Source organism: Macaca mulatta, chromosome X, assembly GCF_049350105.2.
Source record: "Macaca mulatta isolate MMU2019108-1 chromosome X, T2T-MMU8v2.0, whole genome shotgun sequence".
Lineage (NCBI taxonomy): Eukaryota > Metazoa > Chordata > Mammalia > Primates > Cercopithecidae > Macaca > Macaca mulatta.
Genome location: NC_133426.1, coordinates 9,194,932 through 9,220,389, shown reverse-complemented (window position 1 = coordinate 9,220,389; position 25,458 = coordinate 9,194,932). Strand labels below are relative to the sequence as shown.

Below are 25,458 nucleotides of genomic sequence, written 5' to 3'. Positions count from 1 at the left end.
GTAGATGCAATTATTCACAAATATTAAGAGTAATGTAACCACCCAATGGATTCCCCTTGCCTGCTGCCTAGACAGAGCTGATTTATCAAGACAGGGGAATTGTAATAAAGAGTTTAATTCATGCAGAGCCGGCTGTACGGGAGACTGGAGTTTTATTAGTACTCAAATCAGTCTCTCCGAAAGCTCAGAGATTAGGGTTTTTAAAGATAGTTTGGTGGGCAGCGGGGTAGGGTAGGGAGCATGCTGACTGGTTGGGTTGGAGATGAAATCATAGGGAATTGTAGCTGTCCTCTTATGTTGAGTCAGTTCCTCGGTGGGTCGGGGGGCCACAGGACCGGTTGTTCGCAGGTCCAAGTGGGGCAATCTGGTTGTCAGAAATGCAAACACCTGAAAAGACATCTCAAAGGCCAATCTCAGGTTCTACAACAGTGATATTATCTTCAAGAGTAATCGGGGAAGATGCAAATCTTCACTGCCGGCATAATGGCAAATTATTATGGCATAATGGCATAACGGTAAACCATTTAGAATTCAAGCCCCTCTCATCCTAACTTGGTGGCCTTCCATTAGTTTTACAACAACATTTAGTTTTGGGGAAGGACTATTATTTAAACTATAAACTAAATTTTCCCCCCAAGTTAGTTTGGCCCATGGCCAAGAATGAACAGAGACAGTCCACCTGCGAGCTAGAAGCAAGACAGCCACGTAACTTTGCTCTCACTGTCAACACTTTCTCAGTTAATTAGAATTTTTGCAAAGGTGGTTTCGGTCCCTCCCTTTGGGTTTCATAGCACCTTATTCTTAAGGTGTGGGCTATGAAGATGGAAAAAGAAGAGACGACTGCTCTAACTTCTTCCTGCTGATAGTGGGCAGAGTGGGTGCAGCTGCAGACCCCAAGGTAAAAGCAGTGGAACCTCTTTGCAGCTGTCTGCATGTACTCACATGTGCCTGGTTGCGGTTTCAAGGCTTGCCTGACAAAGGCATTAGGATGTTCCTCTGTAGTTTTGGCACAGCATTTAAGTGAACAGTGAACTACAAGGTCCTAGGATAAAGAGTGGAAGTCCTAGCTTCTGAAGCCTTTGTAGACTTGACCTTAAGCTCTGAGGGAGAACATCTCTCTCTCTCAGAGAGATGAACATCTCTGAGAACCAATCAGACATGGGGCGGCTCGCAGAGAGATCTGGGCCAGTGATTGTTAGACAGACAGATTGGGAGGGACAGGAAAGAGCACATTTACATATATCGCTCCATATTCTTTTTAGGTCAGTTTCCTAGTCCTGAGACTAGATGTTTAATTAAACAGCTGTTTCTCATATCAGGAGGTGGCAATGCAGATGGGTTAGGCCTCTTCAGTTATAGATGAGGAAGGCAGTGAAAATCTGAAATGTTTTTGTCACCTATATTACGAGGAATAAGCTTCAGCTTGCAGGGCCTCAGGAACAAAGTAGTAGCATTTTATTGAGTCCAAGTTGGAAAAGGGGAAGAAAAATCTGAAAGCATTAGTTTGGGGACTTGTAGCCTACAAAGAATTCGGGGTTAACAGAAAATAATGAAAACTCAAAAAGTTTATAGTTTTTTGAAACATAATCTTTCTCTCTCCAGTCCCCATTTTTATGAAAGACAAATCATAGTGAGACAAATTTACTTGCAAAATAAGTCTTAGTCTTATTACGCTTGGACTGATTATTTGTATAAAGCGCAGCAAGAATAATTATTTGCCCTAATAGGCTCTTTCCTCCACCCAAGGTCTCAAGATAACTTGGGGCTCCCTAGGCCTGCCAGAAAATGACATTCTTTACTTACCACAGGTCAGGAACCCTGTACAGAAGCCGCACAGCCAAGGTATGAGGCGTTTTCCTGAGGGGCTTCTGTTGGCTCTATAAGTCAACTTTGATTCCTTAAAGCAGTCTGTTTATATTTGAATGCATGCCATTCCAGTCAAAGCCTTGGTAAAATAACCAGTGTTTCTAATTCTGTTCTGTTACAAAAGAGAACAGATTCTTACTGCACTTATGCAAATAACTATACTGCCATAAGTTGAGAATACTCAAATAGTTTCTATAAATTCTGCAGAAATCAGGTAGAGAAAAAGCAACATGCTCCAAATTTTGCTCACAGTAAATTTTGCGCAAGTTTATCTTATTTAGTTGCTAAAAGTGGTAAACAGCTCAAAAGAAAACATTTTCTTGATTCTGAATAACAAAGGGATTAGCAATGTTTCACACATCAGCTCTCCACGACGGTCCCAAAAGTTTGGGTTTTTTTTTTTTTTTTTCCTATTCCAATGGCACAATTTCTAAAGTTACCAGAGACCTGCATTCAGGAGTACCTGTCAGAGTCCTATAGCTGAATATAACAACTGCCTTCTAAAAAGGAGCAACACAAGACAATAATTGTCTATGGATGACAGAAGTCTCAGGATAGCCATAAAGATGCAGTCAACAAGGAATTCTGGTCATCTTTGTGACACACAACAATTTAACATAACAATGACAATTATTAATGGTAACATACACTGAAACATCAGAATTACAGGAATCTTACACAGGTTTGTAACACATACTAATAGCATATTTATATGAATATAACCCAAAGAAAGTTAAACACCATCTTATACTTGACAATGCTTCCTGCATGATTTTAATATATCAAATAAGCCAAATATATCTCTTTTGGACTTTAGGTGTCCTAATTTTTTTTTAAAACATAACCTAGAATTTGATCTTGGTAGTTTGTCAAATATCAAAGGTTTAAAACACTAGATATTACAAAATAGGATCCCAGGTCACCATACGTAAGTCATTCATTCAGCCAAAATGATAACTCAAAAATTTTATGAAGGAAAAAATACTTTGATAGGAGCCTCAGCTTCCCAAACAACAGGACCCAATGAAGACGGCATGAAGCCAACTGATCTCTTTTCTTTCCCCTCTTCCTTTTCCCTGCCATTTACTCAAAGGGGCAAACAAAAACCTTTCATATCCCTTAATATTACATGAAAATCTTGTTTAAAAGAAAAAGCAAAATTTCACCTTTGCATTTGTATACTATTAATGTTAAACCCAATTTGTAATAAAACCTTATAAACAAATCTATATAATCTTAATTCATCTGACCATAAGGTAAAAGTTTCAAAAACCTTTTAAAACCCTTTATAATTTTCTGTTAAACAGCTGATCAATTTCCTAAGAAAACCATTATTCAGACACATGGGCCCAGATTTGAGCCCTGCCATCAGTGTGCTTTTATTTTCGTGTTTAATGTACCGAAAACTGAAATAATCTCCTTCAAATCTTCGCCAACTTCCTGATACACACAGAACTTCTTTTACAAGATCAATCCTTCACAAACCCTTTATAGCTTGTTAAAACTTGCAGTTTTGTCTTATTGCTCTTTTAGGTTAAGATGATCCTTAAAACCCCCTGAACTAGACAAAATTACATTCCCTTTAACAAAAACCGTATTTCCATACCTTCTTATAACATTTTACCAAAAACACAATCTATTTTCCTTGTATACCTTATAGGTAAAACTGTTTCTCCAGTACATTACAATGTTAATTCTCAGTAGCTTTAATTTGCGGTGTAATATCTGATAGGTAAGCAATTTTAACCATGAATCAGATTATAGAGCCCAGGACAAAGACAGAGCTGCAGACAACGTCTGACTCTTCTCAGCCTAGCTAGGGTACCTGGCTACTTCCACATGTCCCCAGGCCTTATCTAGAATCCAATGACTGTAAAACAGACAAGTCAAACAATTATTAAAAATCACAGCAGTTTATGAGCTTAAAGCATCTAGCAAACAGTATATGACCTGCCTAATTTAGACCAAATGTATAAACATTGAAGACATTTTATTTTACTTTACCAATAATATTTTAAATTGCCTTTATTTTTCAAAGATTAGAGTCACATGACCTAAACACATTAAAGTTTCTATTTTTCTGACAATTTTTTTTAGCACTTTAAAAGTCAATTAATAGGAACATTAACATATTTTATATAGACATCACACACACAACACATACAAATACACAGACAGAAGGGGATCTGGTAGTTGTAAGATTTTTTATCTGCCAATTTTTAAGTGTCTTAATTGGATTACTGGCTTTAGGGTGGAGCCCTTACAGGAACAGGGCCAGGAAAGCATGTAATTTCTAGGGCCTAATAAGCAGGCATAGCTGGAAGGCAAAAATAGATCCCCCAAATTAAGGGTCCTATTTTTATACCACATCTTGGATCCCCAAAAAGAGGGGAATGCAATGAGAGAAGAGAGTGCAATGCTTTTACCTTGCATTCCACTACAAGGCAATCCAAACCCAATCAGCCCATCCCCCAAGAGAGTCTCATCTTTCAGTGTGGGGTAGAAATAATACCTTCTAGGTGGCTGAGAGCATGCTTCTCTAACCCAAAAGTGCAAAGAGCTGAGTATTCCTCTGTAACTGCCATTAGCCCTACCTTAAAGTATACTTCCTACCTAGTTAATACATACACAGGCTAAAAGCTCTTCTTCCTGCAAAGTAATTTCTGATACCTCCCAAAGTCAAAATAAATCAGGTAACACGGAGCAGAGCCTTAGATTTTGAGAGGGATCTAGCCTCCTTCAATTCCTGGGGTTCCATGAGGAAAATATAGGTTTTTCTCAAAACAGGGTATGTGGCACCTCCTGTGTTTTTCCCAAGGAGTCCTGGGCTGTCAGAAATTACTTTAGGTCCTCTCATGTAGGCATCAAGAGTGGCAATAAAACAGACTGGGGAAATAATTCAGTTGACTGAGAAGAAAAACAAAGAAAAATTTTTCTTAAACAAGATCCAAGAAGCGAAAAAGCACCACAGCCTTTTACATACATATCTATCTATCTATCTATCTATCTATCTATCTATCTATCTATCTAGGATATCAGTTTTTAATTAAGTTGATTTTAACAGGAATGAGCAAAGACAGCTAGCCTGTGAGGCTAGAGACAAGATGGAGTCAGCCATGTCAGATTTCTCTCACTGTCATAATTTCTTCTGTTACAATATTTGCAAAGGCAGTTTCAGTAACACCCTTTTCCTAGTTAACTTACTCACTCACCAGGAGCCAAGCCAAAAAAGAAAAATCAAATGGAAAGTCTGCTGCTCTCAATTATTTTATTATCTGCCAGAGAATGCTTCTGGCAGACTTTCTCCTTCCTCAAGGGAAAAAATACCTGCAAAATAATAACAAGGACTGCATTTTGCTTGCCGTGGAAGTCTATTTGAGTTCTGCAGGTGAGGGAATCAAAATGCAGCCCAAGGAGAACATAAGATGAAGGGCAAAAAATCAGAATGCCATTAAAACTCCATTTCCCAAGAAAAACTAGTTGGAAGGAAAAAAAAAATCCTACAACTAAAGGATATGAATCAGTGGTTCTTAACTGGCGCTGATTTTACCCACCAGGGGACATTTGACAAATGTCTGCCCACTCTCTCCCCATTGTAACAGAGAGTGGGCAGATGCTAGGGATGCTGCTGAACATCCTATAGCGTTCAGGACAGTCCCCCCAACATGTAGAATGATCTAGCCCCCATTGTCAATAGTGCCAAGGCCAAGAAACCCTGATCTCAATGAATGGGCTGAAAATCTTGAGTTAATGCATTATGTGTTGTGGCCATTCACAGCATCTTCAGAAGACCCTCAAATCTGCCCACTTCTCTCAGGCTGAACACATAAATCCAACAGAATCCTCCACACTGAAGGTTGTAAGTGGATATTTTAGAATCATTCTAAGACTCACTGGTAAGTGAGCAGGGGAGAAGCCATGCACCGACTTTTTCCCCCAGTAAAAATGCAGCCCACCCAGAGATGACAGTCCCCAATCTGCAAACATTCAAGCAATGTCCATATGACAACTTCTGTTTGCTTCCAGCTGATTCTTCTGTTTTCAATGGCCCCATAGTGTCTGTGTGGCCATCCATTTCTCAGTTAATAGGGCTGCCACTTGAATCCATTACACAAGACAGCACTCCCACCTAGCCCTAGGCCTGCAATACAGCTAACGACCTGCGAAATACAATAAAAATGTCTTGGCTGCCTTTGCATTATGGACCACCGTCTATCACACACACAAAGCTTTGCAGACAATAGAAACGCTGAATTACACTTTTGGTACAGTCTTTTTTACAATTAAATAATTCTGCAATTACTACGGAATCAGGGGAAATTGCAAAACTAGTGAACTGCTGTGCACTTTTCATCCTGTCTCCTCCCATCTTGGCATCTTACACTACTGTCAAAGAGGATCAACACCACCAAGTAGGAGGCAGTCTGGAAGTGCTCACTGGAACACAAACTATCGTCATCCTTTCTGCACTGTACCCACTGGCTGTGTATGTATAATCTATGCAGTTTGATCCTACGTGTAGAGCTGTGGAACTGCGTCTCTGGTCAAGGTACCGAACTCTTCCATCAACACAAAAGAACTCTCCTATAACCATCCTTTGTAAGCACTGCTTCCCATCCCTACTCCAGATCTGTGGCAGCCACTGATCTGGTGTCCACCTGTATATTTTCAGCACTTTAAGCATGTCCTACAAATGGAACCATATAGTCTGCAATCTTCTTCTTCCTTTTTTTTTTTTTTTTTTTTTTTTTGAGACAGAGTCTCGCTCTGTAGCCCAGGCTGGAGTGCAGTTGTGCAATTTCGGCTCACAGCAACCTCCACCTCCTGGGTTCTGGCGTTTCTCCTGCCTCAGCCTTCAGAGTAGCTAGGATTACTGGCATGTGCCACCACGCCTGGCTAATTTTTTTATATTTTTAGTAGAGATGGGGTTTCACCATGTTGGCCAGGCTGGTCTTGAACTCCTGATTTCAAGTGATCTGCCTACCTAGGTCTCCTGAAGTGCTGGGATTACAGGCATGAGCCACCGCACCTGGCCCAGTCTGCAATCTTCTGACGTGGCCTGTTCTACTCAGCGCATTTCCCTGGGGGTTCCTCCAGCTTGCTGCGCCTACCCACAACTCCTTCCTTTTCACAGCTGAGCGGTGCTCTGTGGCACAGACTTGCCACAGTCTGCTTCAACTACGCCCACTGAGGGACACTGGCCATGTGTCCAGAATATTGTTATTATAAATAAGCCACTATTTTCTGTTTAATTTTTTAAATAACCAGATTTTGTCAGACACCAATGTAGCTTACAAATGATACTAGCTGTGCCAGGGATTTGTCCCAAACACTGATACAGGACTATGAAAAAGCCCTTATCATGTAATATTAATAATATTGTTACTGTGAATACAGGTGGTTCTCTCTTCCCTTTGAGACTAATTTTACAAACTCTGAAAACAATCTACACATGGAACTTCTCACCTATAATACCATGGCCTCCCCCTAAAATCATGGTAAAATATATATAACATAAAATTTATCGTGCTAACCATTTAAAAAAAATTTTTTTAAGAGATAGGGTCGGCTGGGCGCGGTGGCTCACGCCTGTAATCCCAGCACTTTGGGAGGCCAAGGCAGGCAGATCACGAGGTTAGGAGATCGAGACCATCCTGGCTAACACTGTGAAACCCCGCCTCTACTAAAAATACAAAAAATTAGCCAGGCGTGGTGGCAGGTGCCTGTAGTCCCAGCTACTCGGGAGACTGAGGCAGGAGAATGGCGTGAACCCAGGAGGTGGAGCTTGCAGTGAGCCGAAATCGCGCCACTGCACTCCAGTCTGGGCAACAGACAAGACTCCGTCTCAAAAAAAAAAAAAAAAAAAAAAGAGCAGGAGATAGGGTCTCACTCTTTAGTCCAGGCTGGAATGCAATGGTGTGATCATAACTCACTGCAGCCTTCACCTACCAGGCTCAAGTGATCCCCCCACCTCAGCCTTCTGAGTAGCTGGGACTGCAGGTGTGAGCCATGTCCGGCTAATTTTTGAATTTTTGTTGTTGTTGTTGAGACAGGGTCTTCCTGTGTTGTTCAAGCTTGTCTTGAATTCCTGGCCTCCAGTGATCCTCCCACCTTGGCCTCCATCTTAACCATTTTTAAGTGCACAGTTCAGTGGCATTAGGGGCATTCACACTACTGTGTAACCATCACCATCAACCATCCCCAGAATTTTATTTTGCAAAATGGAAACTGTACCCATTAAATAGCAACTCCACATCGCCCGCTTCTCCCCATCCCCCAGTAACCACCCTCCCATTGCCTGTCTTTTTGGATTAGACTCCTCGAAGTATCCCTTCCAAGTGGAATCCTACAGTATTTGCCTTTTGTGACTGGCTGATTTCACTTGGCATAATGTCTTCGAGTGCCATCCGTGTTGGAGCCTGTGTCGGAATTTCCTTCCTCTTCAAAGCTGAGTCATGATATTCCACCGTATGGATGGGCACGTTTTGTTGATGGAATTTCCTCTGTCAATGGACATCTGGGTTGCTTCCGCTGAGGTTTTCTAAAGGACCCTGTACTGCTCCCTCTAAAGTGTGAGGTCAGTCTTGGAAAGGAGGGGGCATGTCTTTCTGTTCAGCTCTCTCAAGCCACCATCCTCACAACAGCAGCTCACCGATACAACAGCAGGAATCAGCCCAGCACACAGCCCGGCCTCCACTCTGGCAGAAACTCGAGGATGATGAAATGCCAGGCCGGCAGGAGGTGAGGGGAACCACCCACTCAACTGACAGCACCCTGCTCAGAGGCCTAGGATATGAAGGGCACTGGAACACAGGAAAGCCTCAGGGAAGTGCTTCTTCCACGGACAGACTGAAGCTCCCAAGACCCCTCTTGAATCCAGACTGGTTGGCTTTGAACAGTGTTCTCTTCTACAGGGCATGAGTTCAACCCATCCCTCAGCATCAGGCCCCCACAAGATACCTGGTGCTTTTTCAGAGGGGACCACTTCACCCTCAGTCTCATGTTTCTGTAGAAAGTGTTGAAGAACAGGAAATCTTCCCCTGCGCCCCACCTCACTCTAACCAAGATCCACACCAGCTTACCCGCTGTGAACTTGCTGGGTCATCTGCCAGGTACTCTTTTTGGATAGTATAACCTTGCTGTGTGTTGGGCGCTCAGCACAGCCTTTTATCTGTGCTTGGGTTTGTTGTGGAAAGAGGAGGCCGCTGAGGTCTCACTCTTGCATGCACTCCTCTTACGCTAACTCACCTGAATGGCATCGCCACCAGAGAGAAGCACTGCAGGTAGAGTGTGTCACCCAGCAAGACTCTTTCTTTTTTTTTTCAGACAAGGTCTCACTCTGTCACCCAGTTTGGAGTGTAATAGCACAATCATGGTTCACCACAGCCTTGACCTCCCAGGCTCAGGTAATCCTCCTGCCTCAGCCTCTTGAGTAGCTGGGACTACAGACATGAACCACCACACCTGGCTAATTTTTATATTTATTGCCCAGGCTGGTCTTGAACTCCTGGGCTCAAAGCAATCTGCCCACCTCAACCTCCCAAAGTACTGGGATTACAGGCGTGGGCCACCACACTGGGTAGAAATCTTTCTTATTAATGATTTTCTTGGCATGGAAGCTTCACAAAATGAATGACAAATGTCACTAAGATATATTCACGACCCTGAAAGTCTGGGCATGTGGATGTACTATTTCACTATTATCTTACGCTGTTCATGTTGCTTTACCAAAATACATAGAGTAGGTGGCTTATAAACAACATTTGTGTCTCACAGTTCTGGAGGCTCGAGTCCATGATCAACACGTGGCAGACTGAGTTGCCTGGTGAGAACCCGCTTCCTGGTTCACAGACGGCGCCTTCTCACTGTGTTCCCACATGGTGGAAGGGGCAAAGGAGCTCTCCCCATGACTTCATCACCTCCTTAAGGTCCCAGCCCCTAATACCATCCCCTTGGGGGTTAGGATTTCAACATAGGAATTGGGGAGACAGAAACGTTGGGACCATAGCACTATCCTCCTTATGAGCAAGGATGACACATAACACAGAGCCATAGACACATTATGTAAACAAAAGCAGCATGCCTACTTCTACCCAGGTAGTTGTGTGTGCAGAAATGGGCTCTTTAGGAAAACAGAGTGCCCAGAGTGTAGACGCTCACTTTTGATAACTAGTGATACTCTGAGTCTGAATAACCCATGTTTGGTGACATTAATGGAGGCAAGAAATATGTATAAAAAATTGGCCTCTCAGCTACAAATCAGGGCAAATCAGAACATAAGTTCCACTGAATAAGGAGTTTTCAATCATCCTCTAGGGTCTTTAAATCTTCACAGCTAAGCCAGAAGTTCCTCACTCTGGGAATTCAGCGTGTGTGAGAAGTGAATTTTTACCATTTATTATGGCGACAAGCTCCTTTTAGTAGCGACAGTGTTTAAAATTACTGCCGTCATGGACACAGAACTTGGTAACGTCCTTGTGTTGGACACAACGTTAGTGAAATTCTATTTCTACTTGTGTTGCTTTTTCTTCAGCACTGTCGCCACCACCATCATCACATGGTTTTTATTACTCATCTGCCTGTTCCTGGCGGTGGGTGGGCGTCAGTCACAAAGCTCCAGGTAGGGAAATACTTCCCTGGGTTTTTCATGACTTTGATACCATGAGGTATGTGGCCAAATGCACAGACAGCTTTCGCGGCTGCCATAGGGCCCAGCCTGCGGAATCCTGCTATCTGGAAGCCCGGCCTTTGCCATGCCCAGATGCCTGGGTGTATCCACCGGAGGACTGATGAGGCTGTACAGAGTTTTCTATTTTTAAGCAGAAGGTTAGACCAACGGCACCGCTTAAGGAGGGGAAGGTATGCAAACAAGGACACTCTGTCACTCAGTCGACCTGGGTTACATTCATGTCTGCCCATGGAAACTGTGACCCTGACAGGTTCATGAAATTAGTCCAGAAGGCTAGCTGCAAATCCTCAAAGAAGAATCACACTCCGTGGGCGTCCTGCAGATATATAAGCCAGGGCTAATATCCCTTTACATACTTTCCAATATGCCTTGTGCAACAGGCAAAGGAGCTCTGTGACTCAGCTCATCTCTATAAAACCACTCATGTTTATGATGTGTCCTGCCTCTGCCTTAGATGGAAAAGAATGCACTGGTTTCTGATAAAGTGAAACCTACATTTATCACAAGACCCATTAACCCTACTCCTAGATATTTACCCAAGAGAAATGAAAACCTACGTTCACACAAAAGATGTGTGTGAAAATGTTTTTTGTAGCTTTATGTTGGAATCACCAAAACCTGGAAAGAACGCAAATGTGAGGATGCATAAACAAATCGTGGAAACAGCATTCAAAATGGAATACCACTTAGCTATTCAAGAATGAACGGCTGGTGCACACAACAGCACGCATGAATCTCAAACGCATGAGGTTGAGTGAAAGACGTCACACTCTCTGGACTACACAATGTATGATGCCATCTCTATGCCATTCTTGCAAGGGCAAAACTCTAGGGACAGAACAGTGGTGGTTGCCAGGGGCAGGGTGGGGGTGGAAGAGGAGCTGAGTACAAAGGGGACACAAGGCAATTTTGAGGATGACAGAACTGTTCCGTGTGTTCATTATGCTCAAGCCAGCTCTATACATTCCTTCCTTCTTTCCTCTTCAGACAGTATCTTCTCCTTTAAAAAATGTTTTTGGCCAGGTGATGTGGTGGCACATGCCTGTAATCCCAGCACTTTATGAGGCCAGGGTGGGAGGATCTATTGAACCCAGGAATTTGAGACCAGATTGGGCAACACAGTGAGACCCTGTCTCTACAAATAAAATACAATAGAAAATAAGAAACTAGCTGGGCATAATTTCTTGTGGCACAAGCCTGTAGTCCCAGCTGCTCGGGCGGCTGAGGTGGGAGGATCACTTGAGCTTGGGAGGTAGAGCCTGAAGTGAGCCGTGATCGTGCCACTGTACTCCAGCCTGGGGCAACAGAGTGAGACCCTCGGTGTGAGTGAGTCTCAAAAAACAAAATTTTTCATAGTACCTTCCTTTCCCCCGAATCTATCACCCGATTATCTTGCAGGTAGCTCTTTCTCAGTTAAATTCAGTTTGAATCTGTGGTTCTGTTCCCCTGTATTCCTCATACCGTTTTGCAAGTTCCTGTGAATTATTTAATTTATGCTAAAAATGTGGGTCTGGGAGAACATGTTTTCTTTATAGTTTGGATTTTGGGATGAAGTCCCAGAGGAAATAATATGTTTACAGGGACTCACTTGCCAAATTTTCTCTCTTTCCATACTAAGTGGAAAATGGACTTCCACTTCCCTTGCTGTATTCAGAAATATGTGGGGGCAAACAACTCACGATTCCCCAAGCATTTGGGGGAGCTGCTCACTACAGCAGGTGCAGGCTATGCACATTTATAGGGGCTCGCTCCCTTGCTTCTCTTCTCCTGGGATGGTAACATGAGCTCATGGGAAAGGCACATGGTCACCACATGATTCTTAAAAACTGCCCAGATAGCACAAGTGACTGGGCAATGGATCCCGTAAGACAGAGGCCAATGGACTCACGCATTGTATTAGTCCGTTCTCATGCTGCTAACACAGACATACCCGAGACTGGGTAATTTATAAAGGAAAGAGGTTTAATGGACTCACAGTTCCACATGGTTGGGGAGGCCTCACCATCATGGCAGAAGGTGAATGAGGTGCAAAGTCACATCTTACATGGCTGTAGGAAAGAGAAGGTGTGCAAGGGAACTCCCCTTTATAAAACCATCAGGTCTCGTGAGACTTATTCACTTACCACGAGAACAGCACGGGAAAACCTGCTCCCATGATTCATTTACATCCCACTGGGTCCCTCCCCATGACATGTGGGAATTATGGGAGGTACAATTCAAGATGAGATTTGGGTGGGGACATAGCCAAACCATATCACCTGTCAAAGCCAGACTGCTGAACTCATGCAAAACCCAACAAATCTATTTTGGCACTAGAGTCTGGTAATGCAGAAGTTCCCTACTACTTAACATTCTTGCTTTAACTCGTGTCCTCTTTCAGACTGCCATGAGTCTGCTGCTATGAGATGTCACCTGTGGGTAACATCCATTGAGTGCTTCTGATGGGCAAAGCCCTTGCTTTGGACAAGTAACAAGGGCAACAATGAAAATCCACTAATCCACACAGGTAGGGAAATATATGTGGTTTGCTAAAAGCCAGATGACCTGACTTCTGCCTGTTGCGGGCAGAGGAACAAAACACGTCTGTTTGTGAGGTTCTTTGCCGAGTTTGAAGAGATGTGTCTTGGATTCTTCTTCAACACCCTGCTTCCCTGCTATCTGAGGTCATCAGTGCTCCACTGAGGATTCCCTTCCTTGCAGCCTAATGCATCCCAACTGACACCACGGATACTGGCAGAGGGGAGGAAGAGAGACACTGGTGAAGGAGATGAACGGCATCTGGTCTGCTGGGTCCAGGGTAGAGAAGCAGGGCTCAGGCTACATGCTTGGTGACTCTGAAAAACCTGTCCATCACTGCACCTGGAAGGTGGGGTTGAGTGTTCTGAGCAGACCTTCCACGAAGCAGCTGTACTGCTGCACTGCAGGGAAATACCTACTCCCTTCCTCACTGCCCACCCCCACCCCCACCCGCTTCCTGCCACACACAGGTAAGGAGGGATGACCAGGGAAGGAGGAAGCCAGTTGCAGTAAGATCACTGGATCTGGGAACCCAGAATTTACTGACAACTTCTAGTGGAGAAAGCCAGACTGGAGGGAGTTGAGGAATGAATCATCTTCTGAGATGCCGAACTTGTTTTTAATGAGTTTGGTGAGGGGCAGGAATGAGAGTACAGGTGCTTGAGGAGGAAGCATGATCAGGGAAATGTTTTCCTTTTTATTTCCGGTAGAAGGGAGAGAGCGATAGGCTGAGAAGGTACGCTTTCTTGATGGGGGCTCAATGACTATTGACCTAACCAAAACTTTAGGACTTGAGACAAACAGAAAACCCCAGAATGAACATTTCGACATTAAGTATTTCTTTGCTCCCTTCTTCCTTTGAATATAACCTTGTAGGGTGCTCTAAAAAGTTCCACAATGCACACAGTGAGCTGAAGAAAGTGCAATGTCTCTCTCTTCAATATCAACTCTGCCTAAGAAGTGTTATTATACTTTAGTGACACTGATGAATCAGGAATGGAGCTCACAGATGTTACACAAAGTTGACATTTGCCAAGGTCTATGCATTGTTGTGCTCTGATTCTCCCTCTCAGCCGCCTAGTTACAGAAGCTTCATAAACAAATACTGAATAAGGAAGCCGACCTTTCTGGGGAGGGATGGGGGTTTCTGTGTTTATTTCAAGAAGCCAGCAAAGCTCACGCTCCGTGGCCCTGGGGACCAGCCAGCAGCACGGCTGTCTCCAGGTTACGGAGCACGTGGTCCTTCGCACCCGACAGTTCCAGCCTGGGACTTGTTTACACAAGAGCTGTGAGTCTCTTTGGCCTTCACCGTGTCCTTGTGCAGAGGTGTTGCTAATGGAAAGAATCTCAAATTCCATGCCACAAGTCGACGGGGAAGCAGGGTTTGGTACATGTGATTTCCATTTGCAGGCACCTCTGGAAAGCTCTGAGCTCTGAGGCGGGAGACCACCTGTGCTGCTCTAAGAACTGAGGTTGATGTATTAGCAGAGCGGTTATCACTTCCCTCATTTCCAGGGGTGAGGCAGTACATATTTTGTTTTGTATACCAATTTCTTATACTATGTTCTGGCAACAGCCAATCGCAGGCATCCGATATATATGCAGAAAGAACGCGTACTTTCCACGAATAACACTAGCTGGGAGTGCACGGGACAGAGACCCAGGCTTGGATGGGGAAGGCATGCACTTACAATGCGCTACATGCCCGACATACTTGACCACATTTGCCTGGTCAAGGAAACCCAGGCTCTAATGAACAGGCCTCACTCAGACTTGTTTGAGGATCAGAGCTCAAGCCATTCTGTGTGGCTCCAATGCCTACATCCTACCCTACCAGGCCAGCTGTGAGAGAACCCACACCTAGAGGATCGTAGACTGGTTTTCCCTCAAATTGAACGCATGCATCTCTGGAAGGAGGAGGCCTAGGAACTGGGGTTTCCTTTTCAAATAATCAAGTTCCAGAATATATACAATCTCGTATCAAGGACACGAAGCTTAAAAAGATCCCAAACCAACTGTTACGAGCTGAAGTGTGCCCCCTCCTCCACAAATTCACAGGTTGAAGTGCTCACCAACAGTGCACCTCAGAATGTGACATTATTTAGAAACAGGGTCACTGCAGATGTAATTATTGCTGTATTCAAAAACAATAGCTAAAACGAGGTTGTCTTGGAGGAGGGTAAATTCTGAATGCAATCTGTCTTTACCACAGGGAAATGTGGACAAATGTGAACACAGAGACGAGGGTGATGTGCCCACAAGCCAAGGAATCCAAAGACTGCAGCAGGGCCCCAGGAGCCAGGCAGGGGCACAGGAGCGACTTCCCCTTAGAAGGAACCGACCTGCCTACACCTTCATGTTGGACTTCTGCCCTTAGGAACTAGGAGACAACATATTTCTTTTTAAGCCACCCCAGTTTGCAGGTACGTTGTTATAGCAGCCCTAGGAAACGAATTCACCTGCACCGTATGTTGCTTAGGAAAACGGCTATGTGTAGCAAACACGTGGAGATAACAACCAGCAAGCCCACCAGGGTCATTATCATCGAGGAAGCGGGGAGGCAAACACGGGCAGGGTTTCCAATGCACCTGAGAGGTTTGTTTCTTAAGTTGAATGGGTAGGTGGGTATCAGGACGTTTTGCACCAATGTTGTTTTGTGAGTCTTAAATTACATATCTTCTAAGTTTTAAAATGTAAAAAAATAAGCTTTCACTCTAAAAACTAAACGACTTATTGGAGGGATCCCACGAACCCAGGCTAAAAGCCAGGCCAGAACCCAAGCCCTGGGCTCTGTGGCTTCCTCCTGGCGGACTTCTCTGCTGGCGGAGGAGGGCAACTGCCCAGCTCAAGGTCTGTTCTGTCAACAAGGAATACATGTGATTGGCTGTTTACTTACTAACCATAAAGTAATGTCTCAGTGGTAATCAAAAATGTTGGAAGATGCTAGGACGATTCCTAAGTTTTAGAAAACGGCCTAGCAGCCCATTTGGGGGTGGGGAGTAGGAGAGGCTGGAGAGCTGAATCAATCTCTGGAGCAAAATTGAAGAGATTCAAACACACACCCCGGCTCAGGCATGCCCTTGCCGAGGTGGAGGCCAAGAGCCCCGCACTGCTTCCGTCCTTTCCACATTCACCACAACCGCTCTTGATTCCCGCCTGATTCATCTCCACAGAAGTGTCAAGGGAAGAAAGAACACATGGCCTGTTTCCACCCGGGGATGGCACGGCTCCAGAACCTTCTCTTCTCCCCTTCAGCACTAAGAGCCTTCTTAGCTCTTCTTCTTCTTCTACAGCCTGGTTTTGAATTAAGCGTTGATCCTTCCTGCTTGTAAGATGCTGAAGATAAATTTCCTCCCAACAGAAAGCCAAGCCTCTTACCTGACTCCTGGAGATACCGATACACCAGGAAGTTCACCTCATCGCTGGTTATGCTCATCTTAGCCTCACCTCGCGGCGATGAGGTGTTGATGAAGTGGGAGCCACCCTCTGTTCAAAAAGAGAAGAGAGTTTTGAAACCCTGCTTGTATTTTTCTCTTTTTTTTGAGATGATTAAAGAAAATAATATCCATGCTATTATACACATGAAGGTAATTAACATCTGATTGTGTTATATTTTGTAATTATGTGATTACATAAAAATTCCATAATTATAGATATAAAAACATGCCCAGGTGAAATGTTTTCCAAAAAAACAAGAGTTGGCCTATTTCCTAAGGCCAAGGAAGAACTGAGCAAAAACCACATGAACGCAGCCAGAAGCAGGGGCAACAGAGCACGGCAACGAACAGCTGACTTCGTGCTCAGTCAAGCTCTGTGCATGCAGGGATCTGCAGCGCGCCCCGTAAGCGGCAGGAATGGAATCCCAAAGTGCACTCAGGCAGACGTGGCTGGATTCAACACTGAGCACTTTTCTGGACACATGGAGAGGTGACCAAGTACACCCGCGGCCACGTCAACACCCCCAAAGAGTGACCACACGGTCCTGGCCACATGAGGAACCGCAGTACCTCTCCCTCGTAAACGTTGAAAGTGGTGCAAGACTGACTGCATGGCCCCTCTTCCTGCAGGGCGGTGGCAGCACGATGAAGAGGCGCCAGCGAGCTCGGTCATGCTACATGTCACCTCGATGTTTCTGCAAGGAGGCCAGGGCTCCTGGTGGAAAACCAGAACACAGAAGGCAGGGAGCACCTCTGTCATTTGTGTTTCACCACAGAACCCGCTGTATCCGTCTGGCTAAGACTTCTGGTGCCCAGAAGGCAGGCAGAAATCTGGGGAGGGAGGATGGGCAGTTCAGGGGCTTCTGTGTGAGACAGCCAAGACAGTCTGGTTTTCTTAGACACCACCCGGTTAGACACAAGAGCAAACCAGCCCAAAGGGAACAAGCAAGGAAAGAACTCTGTTGTCCATGAACAAACCAGAATTCATAAATCAGTAAGAGCTGTTCACTCCAAACAGCTGGGCAGCCCCAGAAAGGCCACAACTAATGTCAATGATGTCACCAACACTAAACATCTTTTTTCTTTTGAGACAGAGTCTCGCTCTGTTGCCAGGCTGGAGTGCAGTGCCACGATCTCAGCTCACTGCAACCTCCGCCTCTTGGGTTCAAGGGATTCTCCTGCCTCAGCCTCCCGAGTAGCTGGGACTACAGGCGCCCGCCACTGCACCCGGCTAATGTTTGTATTTTTTGTAGAGACGGGGTTTCACCATGTTGGCCAGGATGGTGTCGATCTCCTGACCTCGTGATCCGCCTGCCTTGGCCTCCCAAAGTGTTGGGATTATGGGCGTGAGCCACCACGCCTGGTCTCTTTTTTTTTTTTCTTTTTTTTTTTTTTTTTTTTTTGGAGACAGGGTCTTGCTGTGTTGCCCAGGCTGGGGAGCAGTGGCATGATTTGGGCTTACTGCAACCTCCACCTCCTGGGCTCAAGCAATCCTCTCACTTCAGCCTCCCAAGCAACTGTGACCAAAGGTGGGCATCACCACGCCCAGCTAATTTTTTGGTTCTTTTTGTGGAGACAAGGTTTTACTGTTACCCAGGCTGGTGTTGAGCTTCTGAACTCAAGGGATCCACCTGCCTCAGACTTCCAAAGTGGTGGGATTACAGGCATCAGCCGCCACGCCCAGCCAGCACTAAACTTCTTTAGGCTGTTTGGGAACTGCCTTCGGTGTCTGTATCACACATTTTCAAGTATCTTTACAGGCAGAAAAACTTTCATTGTTGAATGAGGATTAAGTTTTTGTTTGCTCAGAGGAAAAAAGTGCAAAGTATATGTTCAAGTTGGAAGATATTTTACATTTAATAGGAGGATTCAAAGTAGTGGTTACCACCAGGGACATACCTTACCCCCACAAAGTCCTGCCCTGGTATACTCCCGACCCTTGAGGATGGGCAAGATCTGTCACTTGCTTCCAGAATATGTCAAGGAGATGGGGCACCACTCCCTAGGTTAGGTTACATTATATGGCAAGGTTGACCATACTTCTCTCTCGTGATTATTAACACCACATTGCGTGATCTGTCCAGGCAATGGCAGGCAGCCTGCAGGGAGCTGAGGGTCTCAGTCCTGCAGCCACAGGAACTGAATTCTACCAACCTGTACTTGGAAGAAAAGCCCCAAGCTTAAAGGAGAGTGCAGCCTGGCTGACACCTGGACCAAACCTTGTGGGACACTGAGCAATGGCCCCAGCTGTGCTGTGCCTGCACCCCTGACCCGCAGCCATGGTGAGAGAATGAATGTGTGTTGTTTTCAAGCTGCTAAACGTGTGGTCGTCTGTTATCCAGCAAGAGATAATGAATGCAGCTGCCCTGGCGTCATTCCACCTCTCACTTTGCACTCTTAATAGACTTTATTTTATAGTTGCCAGAACTTTGTCATTCAAAAATTCTTATCTTCTTTGCTTACTTTGGTGCCATTTCTGTACTTCTGCACATCCTGCAATGAAAATTTGACAGTCAAAATACACATCTGTCCTAGGATTTGTGCTTGAACTCTGGAGCAGTCTCTCCAAAGACAGCATGCAGAAGAAAATATTAGAGACTAAATAAGCTATGAAATCATAGCATGACCTAATGAAAAGTTAAATATTATTTAAGGAGACAAAATAAAACAACAACAAAAATCTATCTAAAGAATGTTACAGCACTGGGCAGGCTTCTGGTGATGCTGAGCGCTGCAGTGACTGCGGCAACACAGTGCCACTAGCAAATGTACAGAGTTTAGGTTTCTCTCTACATCGTGCACAGCTGGAAATCTCTGGTTTTCTATCATTAACTTCTGGTGACTGAACAATGGCAGGCTGGTTGCTACGAAGGATTTACTAGGAGGAGCAAAAAGAATGGACTGAAAAAACATCTTGGGCCGGGCACAGTGGTGCGCACCTATCATCTCAGTAATTTGGGAGGCCGAGGCAGGCAGACTGCCTGAGCCCAGGAGTTTGAGATCTGCCTGGGCAACATGGCAAAACTCTGTCTCTACAAAAACAAAACAAAACAAAACAAAACAAACAAACGAACAAACCCCAAAAAACTAGCTGAGTGTGGTGGTGCACGCCTGTAGTCCCAGCTACTCAGGAGACTGAGGTGGGAGAATCATCTGAGCCTGGAAAGTCGAGGCTGCAGTGAGTCGCAATCATGCCACTGCACTCCAGCCTGGGCAATGGAAGTGAGACCCTTTCTCAAAAAAAAAAAAAAAAAAAAGGCTGGCAGCTACAAATCCCAATATAAATGTATTACAAAAGTATTACCAAAATTCTCTAGGCTATACATACATTTGTGAAAGACTGTAGATAAGGACTTTTGAAATTAATTTTGAAGAATCTATTATAAAAATAAAGGAAATAATTATAAAGTTTGGCTAAAAGAGAAAATCACTGATCTGGAGCATGAGCTGAAGTTGAGCAATTACATTTTCACAATTACAGCTTTTTATTTTATCTTTTTCTGTAAGCCAGTGAATGTTTGAAAAATTGAAGTTTTAAAATGTAAGAACCTCTTAAAAAGGTAGGAAGAGCAGAGCGCTATAGCTTCAGCCTCACTTAGTCCCGAGGATTTCGGGACAGGCTTAGGAACAGGGCAACAGGGCTAGTGGGACTGGCATGAATCTGGAGTCCCATGGAAAGAAAGAGAATTACAAAGGATGAGTCAGCCTGGGAAGCAGGGCACGGTGCCACCTCCCACTGAGGGTAGCTGGAAAGGACCGATCTTGGAGAGCATCTCATCTCATCTCTGCATGTTACAGATGAGGAAACTGAGGCACAGAGAGGAAATATGTCTGGCAGGACCTGGCAAACACCCCAGCTTCCCATCTTGTTTGCCATGCCTAGCTCCTTTCCTCTTTTACTCTGGGAAAAAAGAATCAAAAAACAAACAAACAAACAAAAACAAAAAAAGCAAGCCTGTTCCAGGCACAGCACGATGTTCTGCAGCATCCTTGGACTCCCCCTACCCCCTTGCAGTGGTGACAACCCAAAATGCCTGCACACGTTGCCAAATGTCCCACATTGCAAAACTGCAGCTGGCCGAGAACCACTGCTCTTTAGAGGAAAAATTAGCATTTTGTGTTTGAAATGAACTCCATTTATAAAGTAAGGCAACTGGTGCAGGCTCAGACACCGCTTGGTGACCTGACCATTGAAAATGTACCAGCTGGGCATGATGGCTCATGACTGTAATGCCAGCACTCTAAGAGGCTGAGATGGGAGGATTGCTTGAGCTTGGGAGTTAGAGGCCAGCCTTGGCAACACAGGGAGACGCCGTCTCTACAAAAAAAATTAAAAAATTAGCCAAGTGTGGTAGCACACGCCTGTGGTCTCAGCTACTCAGGAGGCTAAGGCAAGAGGTTTGCTTGAGCCCAGGAGGCTGAGGCTGCAGTGAGCCATGGTTATGCTATTGCACTCCAGTGAGTGGAGTCAGATCTTGGGTGACAGAGTGAGATCTTGCCTCAAAAGAAGAGAAGATATCCTGATTTGTGGAGATGAAACACCTGTATACATAGCCTGGTTAATAGTCCCCACCCCAGGAGCATCTGTGATAAATACAGGTGTCTGTGCATGTGTTTGTATAGAACTATGGAGAATGAGAATATAAGATGCTGAGGAGATGGGGATTACAGGCCATTTTTAATAGTCCGTTCCTCTAATTTGCTTTATGCATCTTTCTTTCTTCCAACTAGAAAACCTTCTGCTTCAGCTCTGGCTTTCTGCTTTCTGATCACAGATTCATTGTCTTTAAATGTATAGTAAGTTAGGGTCCAAGGATTGGCATGCTTTCCCCAATACACTGTTAACTTTCTAAAGGGTTTCTGATTTCTAAGCAGCAGAGAAAACAAAACAAAAACTATCCATGGCCTGCAATCGAGCCAGGATGTAATGTTGTTTGGTAAGACTGACTGCTCCATCTCAAGAACATATTTTAATTTTTTAAGACTGATTTAATATTTGGATCAAACTTTTCTCCCCCAACAAACATTTACTTCGCTAGCTTTCAAATGATTATTTTTCTTTTAAAACCTAATTCCAAAAATTGTAGAATCTACACATATATTCTTAGATTATTAGATACAAGCATGAGAATGTTCTCTGAATGGACCCCTAGCCCCAACAGCTGTATTTAATGCCCTTCAGCTCTGTGGGCTTCATCACACCAAAATCAAGAGAAACCGTCCATCAGCTAGGTGTCCCGGTGTTTGGCTGTGCTTATCTCTAAGCGGCTCACTTGAAGGTGGTGGTTGTTTTCATGGATCTTTTTCAGTTTTTTGACTCAAGTCAATACCTGGCCAGTATTCCTCTGCAAGAGCCACTGTTCCAGACAAACCTCACCACACACACAAGGCTGGGAATAAAAATTCCTCCTCCTCTTTTTTCCAAGACCAGAACTAAATTTCACAGGAAGATGGTAAATTATGGATCCCCCGCCCAGGGCTTTGTGGTTCAATTTCCCACAAATAAATATGATAGTGGTGTTCGTAGTGTAGCAGAACTCTCAAGCGGAGAGAAGGCCACTGCAAACCTCGCTTCTGGGTTGAGTGATGGCACACTGGTGTGCCGTTCCTGTCTGGGCGACATTTCCTAAGGCCAGTCCACAAGCACCTTCCTTCACAGAAGAGGAGGGACGTTTTGGAAGAAAGACAAGTTAAATTCTGGAGACGGGACCCAGGATTTTGGAAGAAGTCAGAGAAAGAGGAGAGAAGCACAGGAGCTCTGTGTGGACATGTGGGGAGGACCTGCTCTATGAAAATGGTTTTTGACTTTTAATGATGTGTCACATGCACCCCTCAGCCCAGGGCGTGAGGACTGCCCTCTACACCAAGGCTCAAAGCAAAGTGCCACTGACAGCTATGTAGTCTGTGGGGAGAAGTCTGCCTTTGTCTTCTGTGCCAAGAACAATTTTTTTGTGGACAAGTAACATGGAGTTTGGAATGTTCATGCTTTATTATAATTACTACTTTTTATGGCAACTATTACTTCTTATGACAGTTATGACTTTATTACAATAAAGTTAGGGTAAATCAGGGTGACAGTCCCCATCCGTATAGTCTTACTGGCTAGAGATAAGGCAGATCACGTCCTGAGAGCCATGGAGAACAGGAAAAGATGTGGGATTCACGGAGCCTTTGGCTAAGTGCCAGAGACCCTGACTTCTAGGGGCAGCTCTACCACTTTCCAGCCCTGGGATTGGAGGGTCAGTTATATGGCTGTTTCCTCATCTCTAAACTGAGTAAAAATAGCCCCTATGTCAAGGGGAGAGTGTGAGGAGTCAATGCTTTTATGCAGAGCCCAATGCACAGAAAATATCCAGTATGTGGGAGCTGGTATCTCAGCCCCTCCAGCAATTCCCCAAGAGAGACCTGAAAGGTCAGTAGGAGAGGATCAGGGAAACACACACCTGCCTTGCCCATGACCACTCAGGGCTCCACTCCTCGTCCTGGCTCATCAGCAATGGCAAGCAGGCAAGGTGGCACACACAAAGCCCCCCCAAAAGGAACTACCACCAGAGGCCTGTGTTTGGGCATTCTTTTCTAGTATGTACAGCTGGAGACACAAGCCGCATTCTAACACCTAACCGGTTTCCCGAACAGCATCCGCTTCCAGCCTTCGAGTTCTGAGAACTCCTGTGGATGTTTTCCAATTTCTCCAGTTCTAAAATAAAGGAGAGCTCTGGCAGCGCGCACAGCTCCTCCCTGGCCCCAAACAGGAGGGAGGAAAGGCGAGTCTTAATTAGAGCAACTGTGTTTATTTTCTTGCCTGACCCAGCTTTGATTAAAGACACCTTCAATTAGGTTGATTTGAGGTGTTTGGAGTTGTGATTGCGCAAAAAGGAAACCACCACCTTCCACTTTGGGTTAAAGCCACAACATTCTCTCACTGTGCTGCTTAAAGAAGGCAAAGGACAAATGAGCATGGGCTGATGGCATTTCTGAAGTTTCTCTGCTAAAGATAAGTAATTCAATATAAGTGATAATTTGGGGTTTAGAGCCGTCAAGAAGCTGAAGGGGAAATTATTTATAGTATTTCTTTTTTTTTAAGCCTTGCTTTCAAGGTGGCCAAAAGTCCTATTAATTCGCAGTTCCCTTCACGAAACAGTTCAGAATTTAGTCCCAGGAGAAATGGCTGTTTAAGAGTTTCATTTCATTGAGTATGTAGTTAGAGCACTCAATATGCCATCATTCTCTGGGAGAACACTGGCCCCAAACAACAAAATCTTAATTGCTGTTTTAATTATCTTAAAAAGTAGAATTACATGGGGCCTGCTGGAGAGCTGGTGCTGGTAGTTAAGGACAGAAAGGGCAAGTTCGTTTCTTGCCAAGAGGCCAGCCGTGTTCTGAAACAGCGAAGGAAGCCTAAGCTGATGAAGGGGCGTGTACTGCAGGAAGGGCAATGCACGGGAGCTCCTCTGACATCACTGGAGGGGAGGCTTTATCTTTCAGTCATTTGCCCTATTATGTAAACGTCTTTTAAGATCTTCTAAAGCAGCCCTTGGTTTCTGAAGGGACCTGAGAGAGCGAGTGTCATTTCTGCTATGAGTTAGGCTGTTGGCACCCGTGATGGAAGAATCCATTGCTTGGAAGGATGGTCTGGACAAGGCTCAGGTCTTTAAGGTTTGTCTCCATGCAGACTGCACCGAGCCAGGGTCACTGAAGAGCTGCTTGAACTGACCTCAGACTCTAAAGGGCACTTCTTTCTCCAAGTAGCTTCACGGAAATGAGCAGAGTCTGCCCACTTGGAGACAGCGGCTCTTTTCTCTGCTCAGATGTAAACTGAGTTTATTTTCATTTCACAATCAGTAGCTAGCTTAAGACAGAATTTTTAATGTATGTATAAAGTTTACATATAAATCTCAATACAGCTTTTCTAACATCTGCTTGGGGAGCAGCTTATTTGGGGGCTGACATAGGCTTGTTTTACCACTTTGCACGACTTTTCATCCTATGTAATTGTAAAGAAGTCAATGTGTGGTTCTTGAAACAAACTCACTGTCCAGTGACAGCACGATGAAATAAATGGCAGTGAACACATACGGGAACTACCAGGCCACCATGAAGATTACTTTAGAAACCAATACACGGCATGTATTGTATACTAGCTATCAGGTGTGAGTGCTACGTGCATGATACAATTGATCTCACCAGTCATAACTCCAAGAGAAAAATATCACCATTACTCTTATTATTACCATTTTATAGGTTTAACAAATAAAGGCTTAGGGAAGATAACCAACTTAAATCCCAGCGAAGTCAGGATTGAAAGTTACATTGCTTGACATTAAACGATGTGCTCTCGCAGCACAAGTTAAAAATTTCATAGCTAGCTTAACGGAAAGATATTTATGATATGTCCCAAACTGGGTTGCAGGGGACGATAACAAAACAGAAAAGAGGGCCAACAAGGTTACAGTTTGACCTAAACCTGTAGGAAAACACATACAGAGGAAAAGTTTGGGGAGAAATGCATAAAAATATTTTCTGTTGCTTTCTTTCTTTCATATACTTCTCTCCATTTACCCACTATCAGATATATAATACTTTCGGTAAGAAAATATTCCCCGCAAAGAAAAATTTCCCATTAGTTTTATGGTTATATTTACTTACTTGGAGTCAATGGTCTGAAATGATAAATATAATCAAATAATTATTTCTTCATTACTGGAGCTCCAATGCCGAGCAGTGACACCTCCATTTAAATATGGAATAAACTAGTGGCATAAGATGTGGCCAGGAAAACAGCATCTCAGGCAGGGGCAATGTCCGTGACAGGCGGCTGTGTGGGAAAAGCACGGCTCCCAATTGCATGTGTATCTTTCTACATATTGTGTATTTTCTACTCTGAACATGGACTATTTTCATATTTATTAAAATGTAAAGAAAACCTGGCAATGTCGGCTGGGCATGGTG

General features: G+C 44.4%; 1 protein-coding gene across 6 annotated transcripts in view; it reads right to left on the bottom strand.

The window, feature by feature from the left end:
• Positions 1–25,458, bottom strand: part of TBL1X (transducin beta like 1 X-linked) — a 255,616-nt gene that overhangs the window by 51,334 nt on the left and 178,824 nt on the right. For 5 of the 6 annotated variants that reach the window (XM_077988391.1, XM_077988392.1, XM_028842124.2 and 2 more), the window contains 2 exons: positions 17,080–17,224; positions 16,451–16,558 (listed from right to left, as the gene is read on the bottom strand). In XM_077988391.1, the coding sequence (XP_077844517.1) occupies positions 16,451–16,558; positions 17,080–17,182 (211 nt within the window). In that variant the 5' untranslated portion in view covers positions 17,183–17,224. The remainder of the gene's footprint in view (positions 1–16,450; positions 16,559–17,079; positions 17,225–25,458) is intronic. The other variant, XM_015126920.3, reaches the window with a different exon arrangement.